Raw genomic sequence first — 18,141 nt, 5'->3', positions numbered from 1 at the left:
TGCTATGAACTTCAGTCCGTCTCTGGCTGTGGTGATGAACGGATCGGATAGACATTTAAAGTAATGTAAAAGGCTTAGTCCGTACAATAAGAAGACTGTTTGAATCGAGGAATCCAAAAGGCTTTGGTAATTTGTCAGTGTTTTTTTTTGTACTTGTAGTAGTGTATTGAATTTATGTAATAAATTTTTTTAAAAGAACTTGTGGTGTTTTAATTTTCTCAAACCTAACACTTTTTTAGTCTTTTTTTAAATTAAAGTTGTTTTGTATCGGCCAGGGATCGAACTAAGGACCTTAGTCGATCCAATCAATCTTTATATGGATTACTAATTTATTTAATGAATTTTGGATTTTTTCCCGCTTTTCTAGCTACATTATTACATTATTTCAAGATGGCGGCCGAATTTCAAGATGGTGGGGGGCACCTCCATAATATATGATTACTGCACTGTAGCGGGTTAGAATAAAATTATCCAGATGGAAATTTACTCTATAATACAGGTACACACACAATATGGCGTACTCCAGCATGTGGTAGCTCCTGGTAGCATGTACTGAACATAAAATGTCGGATCCATGATGGTCGACAAGGACAAAGTCAAATTTCAAGGACAAAGTCAAATTTGAAGGTCAAGGTCAAAGGTCAAGGTCAAGGTCAAATTTCAAGGTCAAGGTCAAATTTCAAGGTCAAGGTCAAAGTTCAAGGTCAAGGTTCAAGGTCAAGGTCAAATTTCAAGGTCAGGTCAAAGGTCAATGTTCAATGTCAACAGTTGAGGACAAAAGTATGGTTACCAGATAATTATACTACATGGTATCGGCACACTCTAGCAGACGAAAACAAGATGGCGGGATGATGAGTGCGACGCTCGCTGGTAATTATCGCGCGGTGTCGCCTCTGAACTGGCGCGCAGTGTTTTCGTCTTGCCTACATATAGTTAAAACTATAAAATTTGAGCGGAAAACATATCACACGGTGGAGGAACGGAGGTAAAGGTGTAATGCAAGTACCTTGAGTGCTTTCAAGAATCTGCACCGGGTGTTTCATGCCTAAATATTATTCTGATTAACACGCGTTTTTGGCCCTTTGGTTAAAAAAAAAAAAAAAAAAAAAAAAACTAGATACGGAAACAGAACTATGCCTTTCGTAAACAAAAAAAAAACACTGATATCGTGAGCAGCTTTCGAACCGCGTGGCGGGGACCTAGCAGCCGACGCGACGACGGGAGATGCAGCCGACGCGACGACGGGAGATGCAGTCGTCGGAGCGAGGCGCAGGAAGAGGGCCTCGTCCTGGGGTTGTTTGGCCGACGGGAGGCGTCGGCGCTACCGGCCGATGACTTCACTGACCTTTCCCTCGGACCGCAAATTTTAGCACCGTGCGCGTCGCCCCGACCACACGCCGGCTCTTATGATCTTCCGGGCGACTTGACACGTGCTCTCTCTCTCTATCCCTCACGGGCTTCGTGCAGCCAAGCTTCCCCCCACCCCTAGACACCCTCTTCCCCGCGGGGCGAGTCTTTTGATCGCGAGCCCCCCCCCCCCCTCACCACCACTCGAACCGGCGAACTGCCCCTCACACCACGACCCCCATCCCAACACCCGTCGCTTCCAACGCGCGTGTGAAAAGACCCGCTGGCGCAGAACAAGAGAGGCGAATTTTTCAAAGCAGCTGCTTCCACCTCGCTGGCTCTTGAACCCTGGCGCACCGAGGTCGCGCCTCGTGTATTTAAAGCCTGCACCCCCTACCCTCTTCCCCTTCCCCCCGAAAACCCCTCGGCGCGGCCGTCGCGCTGCATGATAAATAACTGGTGCGCAGTTGGGAACTGACACCTGCTAGCACTGCATCTTAACTCCCTCCACCCAGATATGGCGACAATTTTGGATGACGTTTGTAAAGCGAGAGCCCGCGATCTTTATTAACCGTTTTTAAAGGTTCACCAAGAAACTTCATTGTGATTTACCTACACCAACTACTTCACTTTCTAAGGACCCCGCCCATCTGAGTATACATACGATGTGCAGAGCTTCAGAAGAAACCGAGTGATTAAAAAAAAAAAAACTGATCAAGGCATCCGAGTGGTGTCTGTTTACGGAAAATCAATTTAAGAATGCGCTAAGGGCGGATGAGCAGTTATGTTTCCGTATTTCGTTTTTAAACTGTATTTTCAGGAGAGTGAAAACGTCTGGCCCAAACGTGTTTTTTTCTGGATAATGTTTGGGCATGAAACACCCGGTAAAGATTCTTGAAAGCACTCACGCGACTTGCATTACATTTATTTGGTTACCACTCAAATCTCATAGTGGCAATACGCGCGACGAGAAGACTGTTCGCCAGTTCAAAGCCTTGCGCTTAGAGGCGATACCGCGCTAGAAGCACCAGCGAGGGTCGCACATACAATCTCGCCTCGCTAACACAGATGCACCCCTAAATAGGCGGACTCCTTAAAGGAACTGCTTTTTACACTGAACACGAACGTGTGTGTATTAATTAAAACGGTTTTTGCAGAATCCATGTAATATTATTTGTTAAAGGGTGATCAGAGAAAAAATTACCTACTTAATATACAAATTTTTATGCCAATGCGTGGTCACATAATGGCACTTTCAACTGATTTTCAAAGACTGATGTGACTCGTTCCAATTAAAAGCTTCCATGATTTCGAACCTCTTAACATTTTTTAAATTTTAAATTCCCCGAACTTAATATTAATTACCTGGCAGTATTATAATAAGAAATTTACATATTTCATGTAATGAAACAGCAAAACTATTAGCTCGTTGCAACACATGCGGTATATTGTAGTGTATAGAATATTAAGTTTTGAGAGCTACCTTTACTGTTACAGATTTAATACTCCAAGTTTACAAAAAAAACTAGAAAACATCCTACGTATCATAAATATTAACTTTAAAAAAATTCTTTAAATTTACGTTTTGTATTAAGATTGACTAATTAACAAAAAAAGTTCTTCGCATATTAAATTTAAAATAAAACTTTGAAGTTTATTTTCAGGTAATAAATTTTTTTAAATTATTTTTAAAAAATTATTAAGCTTAAACATAATAGAATTTTGTATGAAATTCTTCTTTAAGAACATAGTTTAACACTTACAGTTTAATATTAATTAAATGTAGACACTGGGATCACGCTTGTTTGTATTTCAGGGCAGTTTCCTGAATTTTTCCGCGTACTATTTATTTTTGCCAATGATTCGTTCGGTGTATTTCAAAAGCGAACACTGCCGGTGCTTCAAAGTCGCACGAGATCAAAGCTACTTCTCGCACATTTCCATCATACCATTCGAATCATGAAGTATTCTGAAAAATTACGATCCAACACAGTTGACATGGCACCCACTCAGGCCCTGGCACTCGTCATAATGAATCGGTTAGTGTACAAAAAAATAACTGAACGATTTTTTTTTCTTTCGAAAACGAATTTCTCGCGCTCCTCCATTAAGCTGCAAAGCAGGCCATAAATAATACGTGTAAATATTGATCTACTGCTTGGACGATCTTGAAAACGACTGTGATATTCGGGGAATCGTCACGGAATCGAGTTGATTAATAATATTTGTGACTAAAAGCCCCAAAAGCTGACAAGGTTGCTCCACTGCTGGGATGAAAAGGGAATTATTCGAGATCAGATAACCACAAATACATACGTATATAAGTATACACGTGTGTTTGTCCACAGTAACCTCCAATTAGTCAGCGCTGTAGCAGCGCAACCGCGACGTTATTGATTGCACGCTGGTTTAAGGCATGACATGGCAGCGGTCCACGCTACGTACCGTTAACCGAGTTAAGTAACTCGATCCGAAATCAGCGTAATTTACCAGAGAATCATGTCGTATTATTGCTGGTGGAACTGGAACTGGTGCTTATAGGACTTTTTTAGTGGTATTCAAGGTTATTAAAAAAACATTTTTTAAGTGTAAAATATGCATGTATTAAATGAACGTAAAGTAAAATATATATTTTATTGCCACTGTGACGTGTAACCGTACATTTAAGAAAAAAATAATCTTGAAATTAACGATTAGTAAATTTCTTTTAACACGGTTTTACACATGAACGTCATGATTACAAGTATTTATATTTAACATCATAACAATACTTCAATCGGTAAACGGTGCCATATTTCAACCCGATCAAATTATTATACGAAGCAACTTTTTTTTGCAAGGGAACCTACGATTCATACATAAAATATAAATATTTAACTGATATGTATATGTATTAGAATGAAACAATTAGGTTTTCAGATTCTTTTATGTCATAATGGAAATACAGCGCAGCAAAAACGCTTCTACAACAATGGTTTACGAAAAAAATCGAACTCTTCATTTTGCCCAAATTAAATAATCATAATGTACTCTCGGCTGGTAACAAATTTGATGATTTGGATAGAAAACAGTAATGGCAGTGTGTGGGTGAGGGGAGAGTAGAGAAGTTCATATAGCTATGAGTATTAAAATATGTCCTATAGAGTAAGATGGGGCAAAGCTCCGCACTTGATATTCTGACTGTCCAAATAGCAGGAGGATGTTTTTCTCTTCATGTCCGGAATACACACACATTAATGCAATTCAGTGATATTCACAACAGTAGGAAAACAAGTGAATTATTTCATAAGTTACAAGTATCGATAGATGTGCAAATCCGGATCTTTGCCCCACTAGTGCGGCAAAGATCCGAATTGAGTGGGGCAAATACCCGCACCTTTCAACATCTTAACCCAGTGATCAACAATTATTATCTACAGGAAAACATTATATTTATTATAATATGATTATTGTAAAATATCACCACATTGGAAGTTTTAAACAGTAAATTACAAAATCACACAAAGAGTCCAAAAATCTAAATAGACAAAATAATTCATAAATTTGAAAATATTGCCTAAATATATATAAAACAATGTCAAATTTCAAAATTTCAAAATAAAATTCTAGCGTTCTTAAAATATATATTTAAATAGAAAATTATAAATATTCTAGCTCTACAAATTTGAAATTAAATAAACCAATGAAAAGTTAAGAAACCCAATGGCAATAGACTAACGATAGAAGACATAGTAGAAAGAAGATAACTTCAACTTACACAATGTATGTAAAATATCATTTTTTCTCTTGGCATAAAATAAAAAAAAATTGAACAGATGCAGTAACAGCATTGACATAGTGACGGTACAAATACAACATTTATCTAGTAGTTTACAGACAGGTTCAATTCTGGAGTTTCATTGACACAAATCACACACAAAGTTTAGTGTATCCTCATATGCACTACAGTTTTCGTGCCACCATGCCTCACATGAAGTACACTGGATCCAGTCCTAGTTAGGTGGGTCTTCATACAATGCCTCACAGCCTGGGCACTGTATTTTGTCTGACTGAATGGCTGATTTTACTTGTTTAACACCTCCTTTCTGCACTCCAAATCGTTGTTTCCTTCGCTCGTCTTTATCAGCAATTTTTTTCTCCTTTGCTTTCAGCTCTTCAAGCATTTTATTTTTGTATGGCGAACTGGATATTATTTCAGAATGTTTGCTTCTCTTATTCCGTTTTGTTTGCTCAGACCTCTTTGGCATTGGAAGGATTTCCTTTGGTGAAACTGGAGTTCTAGCTCTAGCGCCTGAGCAACCTGGCTTGTTTATGTCTAAGACTATTGATGGTTCACATGTGTAGGGAGGAGTCACAGGATTAGGATCGTCCACATTAGGAACTGACCTACGAACATCTTGAGTTTTTTGACACGTTGACTGTTCTGAGTCCACTTGAGAAGATTCTGCTCTGTTATCTCTACGTTCTTCACTACAACGTTCACTATTTTGTGCGAAATCAGTGACACTAGAAGGAAGAAAGTCTTCGTCCGTGAATACATCAGAATTGATAGGCCAGATCCCACATGCTCTAAAAGCATTTCCTGCTTTCTCTAATGTTGCACACCTTTCATAAGCTTTACCGAACAATTCACAAAACTGGTAGGGAGATATGTTTCTTCCAGGATGTGTCACTAACCATTTGTTGCATTCACGAGCATAGAAAGCTTTCAGTGGTCCGAAAAAGCTTCTGTCAAGTTGTTGCATTTTGTGGCTACTGTGGGGTGGAAGTGTCAGCAAATGTATGCTATGGTCACGGCAGAAGTTAATTGCTTCTAGCGACAAATGTGACGAATGGTTATCCAGCAGAAGCAATACAGGATGATCAATGTCAGCTCGCACCTTTTCCGCATGAAACACGTAGTGCGGATCTTTACCCCGTCATTAGTTGCGGATGCTTGCCCAGAGCGCAGTCTGGCCTGTGCGCGACTCCTGCTGCTACCTGTGTTTGACAATCTCTACTACTACCAATGCACAGTAACCATAAAGAAGCACACTTTCTTACTGTGGTTTTATAAATCCTTCCCGATCGTTGTTCCCGGTGACATACATTATTTTGTATTGCTGCAAAATTACATCAGATTATAGTAAATTAGTTCTTACCTCATTATGTTCGCTAGGTGTTATACACTGGCACGACACACATGGCAATAAACGACCACAATGGCGACACTTTTCTTGACTATGTCAATGTTGCCAACAGTTTTCATTTATACGAAATATTCCAAGATAGGACCTTTGCCCCACGCGGATTTTTGCCCCATCTTACTCTACACTGACGGAACTATTCTATGAAAAACTAAAGGAGAAAAAATGGGTTTGTATAATACTGAAAAAGATATTTCTGTATTGAAAGCGCCATTTTGTTAACAGTCGCAAGTAATACTTTAACATTGGCGTTTCTGGATACTTAAAATCTTCCCCCTCCCTAACATTTAATTTGGGAAGCATCAACGCAGTTAAAGTAGTTATCACATGAAATTTGGTTGTGTGTTCCGAAACACCAGGAAATTTGCTTTGGTTTATGTAACTGCTCACTTATCAAGTCTCCACACGGCGACAAGAAGATACACCCGTGTCCCCCCACCCCCCTTACTCGGCCAGGGAGGGAGGCAGGAGGCGGATGTGAAGTGGAAATGGGAGGGGGGAGGGTTGTAAATCATAGACAGTGAAACTGTCGCGAACACGTCCCCACGAGAGAAAGGCGAAGTGGTGAACGGGGTTAACTCCACGCTTATTTATAAGGCCATTAATTGCTCGCGCGAGAGGTGTGACTCGCCGAGCACACCACACAAACTACCGGATATTGAATGAATACCCACGTCGTTTCTAAGCACACACAAGCAGAATAAACGCTAGAAATTTCACCCGTTCTTGTAAAATATTCACCAGCCCCAATGCAAGTGATCACCACGTATGGGACTAGAATGAATTATTTGCGAGGAAGCTCAGCTCCTCAATATTACCTAGCATTGCCACTCTTGTGACTGTTTTTTATACTTCTGACATTTTATGGCTGACTCCCTCACCGAGTGTTACGTAACATCAACAAGATGTTCTTTTAGTTCCGAACTAATTTTGGACAAATTCATTTATTTTTATTTTTAAATAATAGACTAAGTCCTATCGTGAATTTCTTTTGCTTAGATAGCTATCGCCATCTTCCGGTTATAGCCATAAAATTATCTGCAATTAACATATATAACCCTCAAGCCACTATAATTATTCTTAAATGTTTTTTATATATTTATTTTTCACGGACGGAGTATTCTTAATAGAATACCATACAAAAACCTAAAAACTATTTACATTGCAGGGTGAATACATTTATTCTGTGTAAATACTAGAAATATTGAAGTCCCATCTTGGTCTGTGCATTCCTTTTGAATGGATGGAGGAATTGATAAGAAATAGCTGCCCCAACTTTAAAGTTACTTATTGTTACGCACAAAGCCAAACATATCAATAACTTAAATGTTTTTACCTTAACCCCATTTTTTTCAGTAGTAATTAGTTACGTATCATTTTATGGAAGGTTGGATGATGCAGCTGCATTCGTTCCAGTCCCCTATTAGTTAATTTAACATTTTAAATGAATTGTTGGTGTGTACTTATTTGCAAGTTTTTCAACGAGTTATAATTTACGAGCAAATTTCGGTCACTTTCGTAGAGCCTTCCGTGCGACTATAAACCGCGACTCTAGCGTTAGGCCACGCTTCGCAAGCGGTGTTGATTTTATCGTCGCTTACCCCCTTCCCCCGGTTAAGTGCTGCTAATTAATCGAGCTGCATAATGACTGATACAGTTATGGACGCTCGGCCGTAATGGGCAATCGCCGCCCCGGGAATTATTCAAGCGTCGAGGATGCAGGGGACGACCCGGCAACCTGTCGAGGCACGTGTGCTTTGCGGGCCAGCCTACCCGGTGTCTGTGTAGGCGCTTCCACGAGACGGCATCTTTCAGGGGCTCGCCTGTATGACATTAACGGGTCAGCTGGAATAACTTCCTGTTTTCCTTCTGTTTTTAATAAATTCATAACATAACTGTAGTTAATATTTTATAAAGTGTTTTATAAATTGAATACATCTTTAAAAGGAAACTCAGCTCTTGTATTTTACCTATTATTGCCACTCGTGTCGAGTTTATTATTTTTATATTTAAGAAGGCAAATTAAATAGAAAAAGCCGAGCAGTAACATACTGATTGTTACGAAACATAAAACAGATTTTCTCTTCGTTGGTAAACAATTTCGGACTGAAGTATTTGATGAATTTTTGAAGTAACAAACTTCTTTGGGCGCGTTGGGAGTAAAATTTCAAGGCCGAATTTTAATGGAACGTTTTCGTGAAACATTGTTGTGAAAATTTATGATGCTAATATTTTGTGGACGGTGCCGGGAACTTCTCCACGTGGCGGCGTGCGGCTCAGGTTGAACCCCTTCCATGCTGCGGGGATAGGCGGGTCGCGGCGCTAGGGACCCGCCTGCGCCTGACGCCAACCGACTTGCTGGCATTTAGTAAGAGTTTTTAGACAGAGTGCAACTGATAACAAAATCATTACTCACTTAAAAATAACTGCTCAGGTTAAGTCATGTTTATTTCGAAAATTTTATTCTTTTTTTTTTTGTGACGTTTTACCCCTTACGATATTCCGTTATAATCTCACAAAATTACTCCTACCGAATGCCGTACACCGAGAGCTAATATGTTCACACACAAAAAATAAGTTTATATCTTACTTGAAACATCGGCGCAGACGTTCTCGGGGCTGTAGCCTCAAGGCTACATGGGAGATAGCGGAGTGTACAGGCGGTGCATCATCGTCGTTCCGCGGGACAGCACCGCTTGCCAGGCCCTTCCGGCTCCCGCACACTGGGCGGCCAGAACCACGCAGATGGCATCAGCTGCGGCCACCTCCAAGTCGCCGCGACTCGTCTGGTCGCCGCGACTCGTCTGGTCGCAGCGACTCGTCTGGTCGCCGCGACTCGTCTGGTCGCAGCGACTCGTCTGGTCGCAGCGACTCGTCTGGTCGCCGCGACTCGTCTGGTCGCAGCGACTCGTCTGGTCGCAGCGACTCGTCTGGTCGTAGCGACTCGTCTGGTCGCCGCGACTCGTCTGGTCGCCGCGACTCGGCCGCCTAGTGCGTGGGAGCTGCTCCTCCGCTACGCGCTGTTTCCTTGAAACTCACCTGTTCACTCGGGCACTCGTCACCGCCGCCTCGCACTCGCTGCCACGCAACGCGAAAAGGAAAAAAAAATCTTTGTGGATTAAGGCATAAACACGGTTTTAACTAAAAACAAGGCTAAAAATCAACCAAATTATGTAACGTAAAATCAAATAAGTTATGTTTACACTAAGTAAAACATAATAAATATACTTGTTGCTAACTTCAAAAAGGTTTAACGAAGAAATATCTATCTTCCAGTTGTAGCTACGTTTTTAAATAAATGACCTTAAAGGTCCTATAAATCATTAAATAAATACTTTAACAGTGTATAAGATATTTTATACATTTTATATGGTAAATATATTTAAAATAAAGAGCGAAGAAAATAAATTATGACAGCAAATTAATTTTAGATACTACCTCTTAAATAGAGGAAGTGATTTAGAAATCCATCTGCTGTTGTGAAACAGACGAACAATCTACTGTGGCATCTAGAGTCAAATATCTTTCAAGAAACGTTACACCTTGCTATGCTTAACATATCCAATAAAAATGCATTTTAGTTAGTGTTAAAATGAGTTAAAAAATACCCAAAATGTATGTTACTGTTCCTAGACATGTAAGCTATTAACCTATAAATGGAATGATAAATTTACCATACACATATTTTTAATTTCTTACTTGTGAATAAGGCTGCCCTACGAATTATTTTTTTTCTCATTAACGTTGAAGAAGTACAATGCATTTTTAAAGAAATATTCTTACCATTCATAGTGATATTGCACCCAAAAATAAGTTTCGTAAATTTTCTAGCAATTTTTTTTACAAAGGAAAGGACAAAATTAACATTTTAGAGCATAAAGTGATGAAGGTATGATGTAGAACAAAACTTTTTCTCTTGTTGCGTGCAAGGAAATTTAAGTCACCTATAATCTCCTTAGCTGCACGCCAACACGAGGGAAAAAAACAAGACGCAAGTTCAATTATTTACGTGTAGAGGTGATATGGGACTGAATGTGCGTGCAAGTGTCACACTTATATTGCCCTTGAAGCTGTACTTCGAAATATTTCAAGATAGGAGACACTGTCAAAGCCTTTCCTTTCTCCTGAAAAAAAAATATATATATATTTTCAAGCAGAAAATATTTTAAAAAAATACGAAATTTTTGAATCAATACTTTTATGAACTAATTCTGAAATTAATACTGATTAATTGTGACCTTTTTTAAACATAACTTTATAATTTTTTTCCTGCACCTATATATACACTTTTTTGGAGCGCTCAGGTCAATTCATTAATTTCCTTTTCAAAACAGAGCACGTAGTACGTTTAAAAACAGAGCATGTAGTAGGAAACTGATTAAATCACGAGAATAAAATCAAATAGTTGTTCCAGAACTTTTATCTACACCTTGCCTAATGAATGTTCTCAGTTTCAGTTCAAAATGAGCAAAATAATTTCTAAATGATTAAAAATATTTATTTATATGGATATTTCGGAAGTCTCAATTGTTTCAAGTGGATTACTAATAAATTTTCTGCTCGTCTGTTGCTTTACCGCAGGACAGTTTTTGCCAGAAAACTTACGGCTTTTAAAATCCTAATCATAATTAAATGTTCTACGTCGGCTAGGGCACATCACAATAAAATGTAAAATACCAAATGTATGCAAAATCTAAATCAAAAATTTATTTCTTTACAATATTCCAATTAAATTGCGGACCTTATTTTGCCTGATTATGAATAATCCGGAAAGTCAGAATACCGATGTTTAAAGATTAAATATATTCGCTAGGAGTTAATAATCCCAGTGGAATGTAAAATTTTTATCTGAAAAAAAAAAAGATAATTTTTTTCCAACTATTCTGCAAATTATATTCAGAGTCAATCTTCAGGTATTTTTAAGGCTGAAAACATGTTTGTGCTATTTTACGCGAAGCTTCCTGGAACGGAAAACGAAGCTTTTTTTTATTTTTAATTTATGATTTCACGAAGCGGTTGGCTGGCGCTTTGAAATGCCAAGGTTCTTCATCTACTGCCGCCGCTGTCGAAATCTGGGAGTAAACTGCGCGTTGTTTTCGCCACGTCGCAACGAAAAGGTCTGAATTTTTTTTCTCGCACTGCCGCGAAATAAAAAAAACGACGGTGCCATGACAAAAAGCAATCTGTTCGAGGAAACAGTTACGTGGTTTTTTTTGTAATGATTCATTACTGTTGGTACCGATTTTTCTCACGACATGCTGCGCCACCCAGGCAAGCAGTCTCCTCCTTAAAGCTTCTTGCGGCGAGAAGAGAATCCCGTACATTTTCCCGGAGAGCGGAGAGAAATTCCGCTTATCTCATCGTAGGTAGAAAAAAAAGGGGGGGGGGGGGATTTAAGTGGTTCACTCGCGTCGCCCGACGTTGTGAAACGGCATTCGGGGAATTTCGTTAAAACACTAACATTGACCCTCGTGGCAAGGCTACCTAATACTTGCCGCGAGCCAAGTTACCTTTGGAATGTTAGCAAACTTTCCTTAGCGGGCATAGTTAATTCCATTTCGTCAAATTATTTACGAAAAAAAATTACGTATTCAGATATGAGCGTTCACTTGCAAATAAGCACCTCGGATTGAAAACAAACTTACGCTCAAATTATTAAGGGCAAATTTTTTAATATTTAATGTGAGCAAGTTTCCTAGCTGTAATAAAATGTATAAAGCTTAAACAGAAAATCTAATCCCCATAAATTATATGTAAACTAGAAACACAGCGAACTGGCCGCAGTGTATTTGCAGGAACGTTTCCTAATAATTCATTGCATTTTATGAACGAAACTGCCTTTAATTTAAAACTTTTTAAAACCAATTTTCGCCTTATAACTTTCAATGTAGCTCTTTTTATAATAGAGTTCGAGACAGTTTATGGTGCAATTCTTAACACTCTATTATTAAATGTTATAAATACGCAGAATGTTAGCAGGAAACTGTGCATTAAAATTGTATTTTACTATTTAAGAGAAGAGTTGAATTTACAGTTTACAGGAAATATGTTTTTATGCATCCAAATGAAAAAAAATAGCAACACGGTTGAATTTGTTTTACGAAACGATTAATAGGTATAATTTCCACAAACATTTATAAATCATCCATACATATGTTTATGAAGGACTGACGTGAAACCAGTTTAAAATGTTAAAAATAAATTAAATACGTAGTGTAATAAGTTCAGATTGAAATAGGTGGGCTAGTAGATTTACTGAATTAAATTCAAATTAAATGTGATGGTATGTTAACTGAAAGACAAAACATCTTAATAAATTTTCGTGATGCATATTAACCGCAAACACAAATCCATACGCAATTTGTTAAGACATACCACTTATCTTTATATTATTTTGGAACGTCTAATAAACAATTGTACTTTAAACTTAATACCTTACGACTATCAAATAATATACATGTGGATTCTACTTTGGTAGGACTTAGGCCAAATTTATAATCTACGCAAGGATTGAAACTCAATGCCACATCAAGCAAACAAGGCAAGCAAATAACGGTCGTTTATGAACGTCGCAAAAAGACTCCATCTCTACAACAAAAAATTGTAATCAGTAGGAAACAAATTATTTCCCCGGGGCTTCTTTTGATAATTCATCATAAAAAAATACGAAACTGACAAAAATTAAATTTAAAAAGTTTTATTTGCTTTTACAGTGTAAAATTTTAACAAGTGAAAATTTGATGAATATAATAAAAAAACAACGTGTGACTTATATGCCTATAGCGTCTGCGTCTTATAAGTTTTCGCAACACTTCAAATATATAGCCGAAATGCAATAATTTGAAAGTTGGTCGTTGATTGCGTTGCGTTTTTGCGCGTTGCGTAGTTTATAAACTGATATTTAAAAACATCGTTATTGAACTTTTCGCATATTGCGTTTCTTTTGTAGTTTAAAAGCCCGGCCTTATAATGGAATGTGAGGCAGAGATGTTTGGCCGTTTTCAACGTGATGAAATAATTTTCACGCCGGTGTACATCGCAGTAGAGATCAGTATATAGCCTTTCCACAAAGCTAATGTTTGCACAGACCCTGAAGGCGCTTCAACCCTTCCAGTACGTGTGTGATCGTGTGTTTTAATGTTTGCTCTGCGCTTAACGCTCCGGCGATCTGAAACACCGAGACCCCTCGACATTTTCCACGCTCGTGAGCAAAATCAACCGGCTGCTTTAACCGTGGATTTAACGAAACGGCAAACACAAACTGTTGAAATTATTTATTCGAGTGGTTTTGGTCATTGTTATTGTCGCTTGCAAAGAAATTGATTAAATACCGTTAAAAAAATTTATGTCCGTTTTATATAGTTATTTAACATTACATATTCAATCTTCAAATACTTAGTTATAATTAGCTAATCTTTAAATCTAGTTAAATATCCAAAGCTAGAATCAACCTCTCGAAATCGAAACCAGTTTTAAGAATTGTAAACAACGAGCATGTTAACAGTAATTATTCTCAAAATTTATTATCACAACTATTATTCTAAATTAATCTACATTTTGATCTGATGATATATGTACCTATATAAGTGATTTAGAGCAACCTGGTAAAACTGCACACCTCATTGCAGCTAGCGGCATTAATTCGGTTATATTTTAATTTTTGTTGGAGTCTCGTCTACATATTTCTTTGGTTATTTATTCAGTTTTATTATTTTCATGCACCGAACACCAGTTTATGCGATGGTTTCATTCCTCCAAGTAGTTATATAAATTAAGCTTTCAGTCAGTTCTCCTTAGCAGCCGTGTTCCTTGGTTGCCACAAAAAACTGAACGATAGAAGTTAATTTTAGAAGGAAACAGAGAGAAGAGGTCCGCCAATGAAGTAGCGAAGACGTCTTTCGTGTATGTTGAGTGTGTCCGAATCCTCGGAACCTAGTCCGAGCAACAAGACCGCACCGTAGATAGATCTTTACTAGTATTAATCAATGAGAGAATCTGATTGTATTTACGTAAGATTCAGGGTGTCCTGTCGTATCGGTCTAGACCATATTATTATTCTCCAAGACGAAGACAGCTCAGCAGTTACTACAAGGGTAAGAACGTTTCTGTCTGTAGGATTTTTCAGCTCCCACAAAATTCGCTGAATTCCTGTTCGTGATGCAGAAGTTTGGAGTCGTAGTCTTTATACATTTATTTCAGCTATCCTGTGGCTGTTCTTCCATTGAGAACTTACCAAGAGGTCCTGGATTTGACGATCTGCAAACCTACCGACTGAAATTCAGCCATCAAACAACGTTTGTGTTTGTGTCATAAGCCTTACCACTAGAAACACCTACCGTTGATTACATTGAAGGGCAATAACTAAAATAGGCTCTTAGTACTTATGGATACTGGGTTGTCTCTAGATTCACAATCAATTTTTTTCCGTAATATAATTTTGTTTAAAGAAAGTATTGGTAGTGATATTCATACTATGCATATGCTTAAAAAAATGCATAATTATAATGTCGTACTTGTGGCATAACGTAACAGTAACAAAATACATGTTAGTCTTTAAAACCACTTGATATTTATTTCATTATAAATATAAGTAGCAACCGTAACGAAGATTTAGCCGAGTACAATTATTAGTTGGGTAACCTTTATTTTTTATGTTTTCGTTATGGTGGTTTGAAGAACTAATTAGAGAAAATATTTCTAAAGGTCACTGAACTCCAATAAAATGATCTATATTTGCTGTAATTTTTAATACCATATTCCTAGTTACAGATTTTATGTGCAATTTCACCAACGTGACTCAAATACATTTCAGACGCAGGTTACCGTATCTTGAATTTCCCCATCAAGTAAATCTATCTGGTTAGGAACTGAGCAGTTGTTTCTACTACGGAGGTAACAGTTAAGTGTGTAAATGTGCGCGCAATATTTGTGATGATAAACTGACAAAAATGTGAACGAACTCCTATCCATATTTTTCATCTGGATTAAAAATAACTTTTATATAATAAATGTGAAGTCAATTAATTGATAATGTGTTAACAACTTTTGTTTAAATTTACTAAATTATTGATGAGATTTTTACGATCCTTCCTAGCGACTTTATTTCAAGCTATTACACTTCTAGCATAAGCCTTTGTACGGAAAATCTTTGTATGATTAAATTTATAACCAGAGTAAAGCCTTCATGGTTTCTAAAGTAAAAAATAAACAGCCATGAACTCGAATAGATGAAACCTTCCCACGTGAAATGTCCGAAATGGAAGTTTTCTTAATAAAAAATAAAATTGTGTCATTAACTGATTGTGTGTTAAAAAATAAAATTATTGAAGATGCTTAAATTTCCCACCTATCAAGTAGAGACACAAAACAAAAACATTCATTCACCAGCCACTTGGGGCTACTCAAAGTTCAGATTACCTCCTAACTAGGAAAACTCTAAACGGCTAGTGGAGGGGAGGGGGTCACCAGCTATGTTTCCGCGCAAGGCTTCGTCCATTCGCCCGGTTTTTTTTTTCCTAACCTAAGTTAAAACTAAGTGTGTAAGGGAGGGGTCTAGGTAGGGAAGACTAAGTGCGTCTCAGGGCAAGCCCTATACGCTCTAAACATGCGGGTTTTTAACCATGCAGAAAAGGTCACGTGCATCATGTGCTAGGAGGGGATTGGCCAGCCATGGCAGACGTTTTCGCCATGACTCCCCTCACTCTTAATTCTAGACTACAACTAGATAAGTTGGGCCCAGGTAAAACCTCCATAGACAGAGGGAAAACCCTGGGCACATACATGCGGGATGCAAAGGTCATGCATTGTTTTATCGGCAAGTGGAGGGGGGATGGAAAAGGAGTGGGGGGGGGGGTAGGGTTGTCACCGAACAAGCTTTCACCCCTTCCCCTTCACACAAACAGCCCCCCCCCTAAACCCATGCTGGCCGCCTCCGGTACCAGGAATAATTCGTGACATGAGTAATATATCCCTATGAGGGTGGGGGGGGGGAAGTGTCCTTGCAGAAGAGGTGGGGAAGCAAGGGATTAGGATTCACCGCGAAACAGACGCTACCAGTTAACATATATGGGAAGGAGGAATAAGCGCACTGGGGAATTTTCGGGAAGGGTGGAGGGTTCGCGGTTACTGGCGGGAGTTACGAGCCGGAAGCAATCCAGAGAGAGAGAGATTGAGAGAGAGAGAGAGATTGAGATAGAGAGAGGGAAGAGAAGAGAAAGAGACAGAAGGCGCGAGGGAGAAAATTTAACGCGAGACAGAGAAAGTTGTGCAGTTTTAATCACCCCGCACGGAAGGGTCGAGATAAACGCGTACGAGCCCGGCTTCCGGGGCAGACCGCACATCCTGTGCGCGACCGCTCGGATTATTTCCAGACGTCGTTAAAACATTTAACTTCTGCCCGTGCATTCGCAAAAATAAAAAAATAAAATATATCGTTTGCAAGTTATCAATTGATATTCCTAATTTGACGGGGTATCGAAATTTTCGATTCCTTGGTGGACTTGCGAGAATTTCACGCAATCGTTGAAGGGGATTCACGAGAGCGTCCTTACCACGTGTGCCGGCACACCGCGCCTCGGGTCACACGTGGTTCGCGGGCCGCTGCTTGCTGACACCTCGCAGCGGAGTGAACACTCAGCCGCCAGCGAACAAGAGGTGGTCACGTGACCCACAGTTGGACCCACCGGCGGGGACGCACCACAACGCCGAAATACCACAAAGCTGAAATGCCAAATTGACCACAACGTTGACAGCTAGAAAACTGCTGTGTACCACAACGCCGAATTACCACAACGCCGAAATACACTAACGCCGAAATACACTAACGCCGAAAAATGTCATTGCAGGACTGCCACAAAGGTTAGGTTAGACTAGATTATGTTAGGCTAGGCTAGGCTAGGCTAGGCTAGGTTAGGTTAGGTTAGGTTAGGTTAGGTTAGGTTAGGTTAGGTTAGGTTAGGTTAGGTTAGGCTAGGTTAGGCTAGGTTAGGCTAGGTTAGGCTAGGTTAGGCTAGGTTAGGCTAGGTTAGGCTAGGTTAGGCTAGGTTAGGCTAGGTTAGGCTAGGTTAGGTTAGGCTAGGCTAGGTTAGGTTTGGCTAGGTTAGGTTAGGCTAGGTTAGGCTAGGTTAGGCTAGGTTAGGTTAGGTTAGGTTTGGCTAGGTTAGGTTTGGCTAGGTTAGGTTAGGCTAGGTTAGGTTAGACTAGACTAGGATAGGTTAGACTAGGATAGGCTAGGTTAAGTTAGGATAAGTTAGGTTAGGTTATATTACGCTAGGTTAAGTTAGGTTAGGTAAGGTTAGGTTTGATTGTGGTATTTCGGCGTTAAGGTACATTTAAGAAACACACACAAATTCATTCAGTTGTTATTTCGGCGTTGTGGTACACAGCAGTTTTCTAGCTGTCGGCGTTGTGGTCAATTTCGACATTCGGCGTTATGGTATTTCGGCGTTGTGGTAACGACCCCCCACCGGCCAGTCCGACCCTTAGCAGCGCACAAGCGGCCGGTTTTACATTCTTCGGTTTCGTTGTTCGCACCGAAAGGTACATTGTTTAATTTCGCGATGTCGGTCTACATATATGTGGTTAATCCTATAACGACAGCACTATTTCC

The 18,141-nt window shown here is 39.2% G+C and overlaps 1 protein-coding gene across 6 annotated transcripts in view; it reads right to left on the bottom strand.

Moving 5' to 3' along the window:
• LOC134543328 (uncharacterized) overlaps nt 1–18,141 on the bottom strand; it is a 71,499-nt gene that overhangs the window by 33,188 nt on the left and 20,170 nt on the right. Inside the window, exon 2 of one of the 6 annotated variants that reach the window (XM_063388279.1) lies at nt 9,573–9,611. The exons of the other annotated variants lie outside the window; for them this stretch is intronic. Coding sequence (XP_063244349.1) covers nt 9,573–9,611 — 39 coding nt within the window. The remainder of the gene's footprint in view (nt 1–9,572; nt 9,612–18,141) is intronic. 6 annotated transcript variants of the gene reach the window in all.

The sequence above is a fragment of the Bacillus rossius genome (assembly GCF_032445375.1).
Source record: "Bacillus rossius redtenbacheri isolate Brsri chromosome 9 unlocalized genomic scaffold, Brsri_v3 Brsri_v3_scf9_2, whole genome shotgun sequence".
Taxonomy (NCBI): Eukaryota; Metazoa; Arthropoda; class Insecta; order Phasmatodea; family Bacillidae; genus Bacillus; species Bacillus rossius.
The sequence above is the reverse complement of the archived record's forward strand: the minus strand, read 5'-3'. Positions and strand labels throughout refer to the sequence as shown.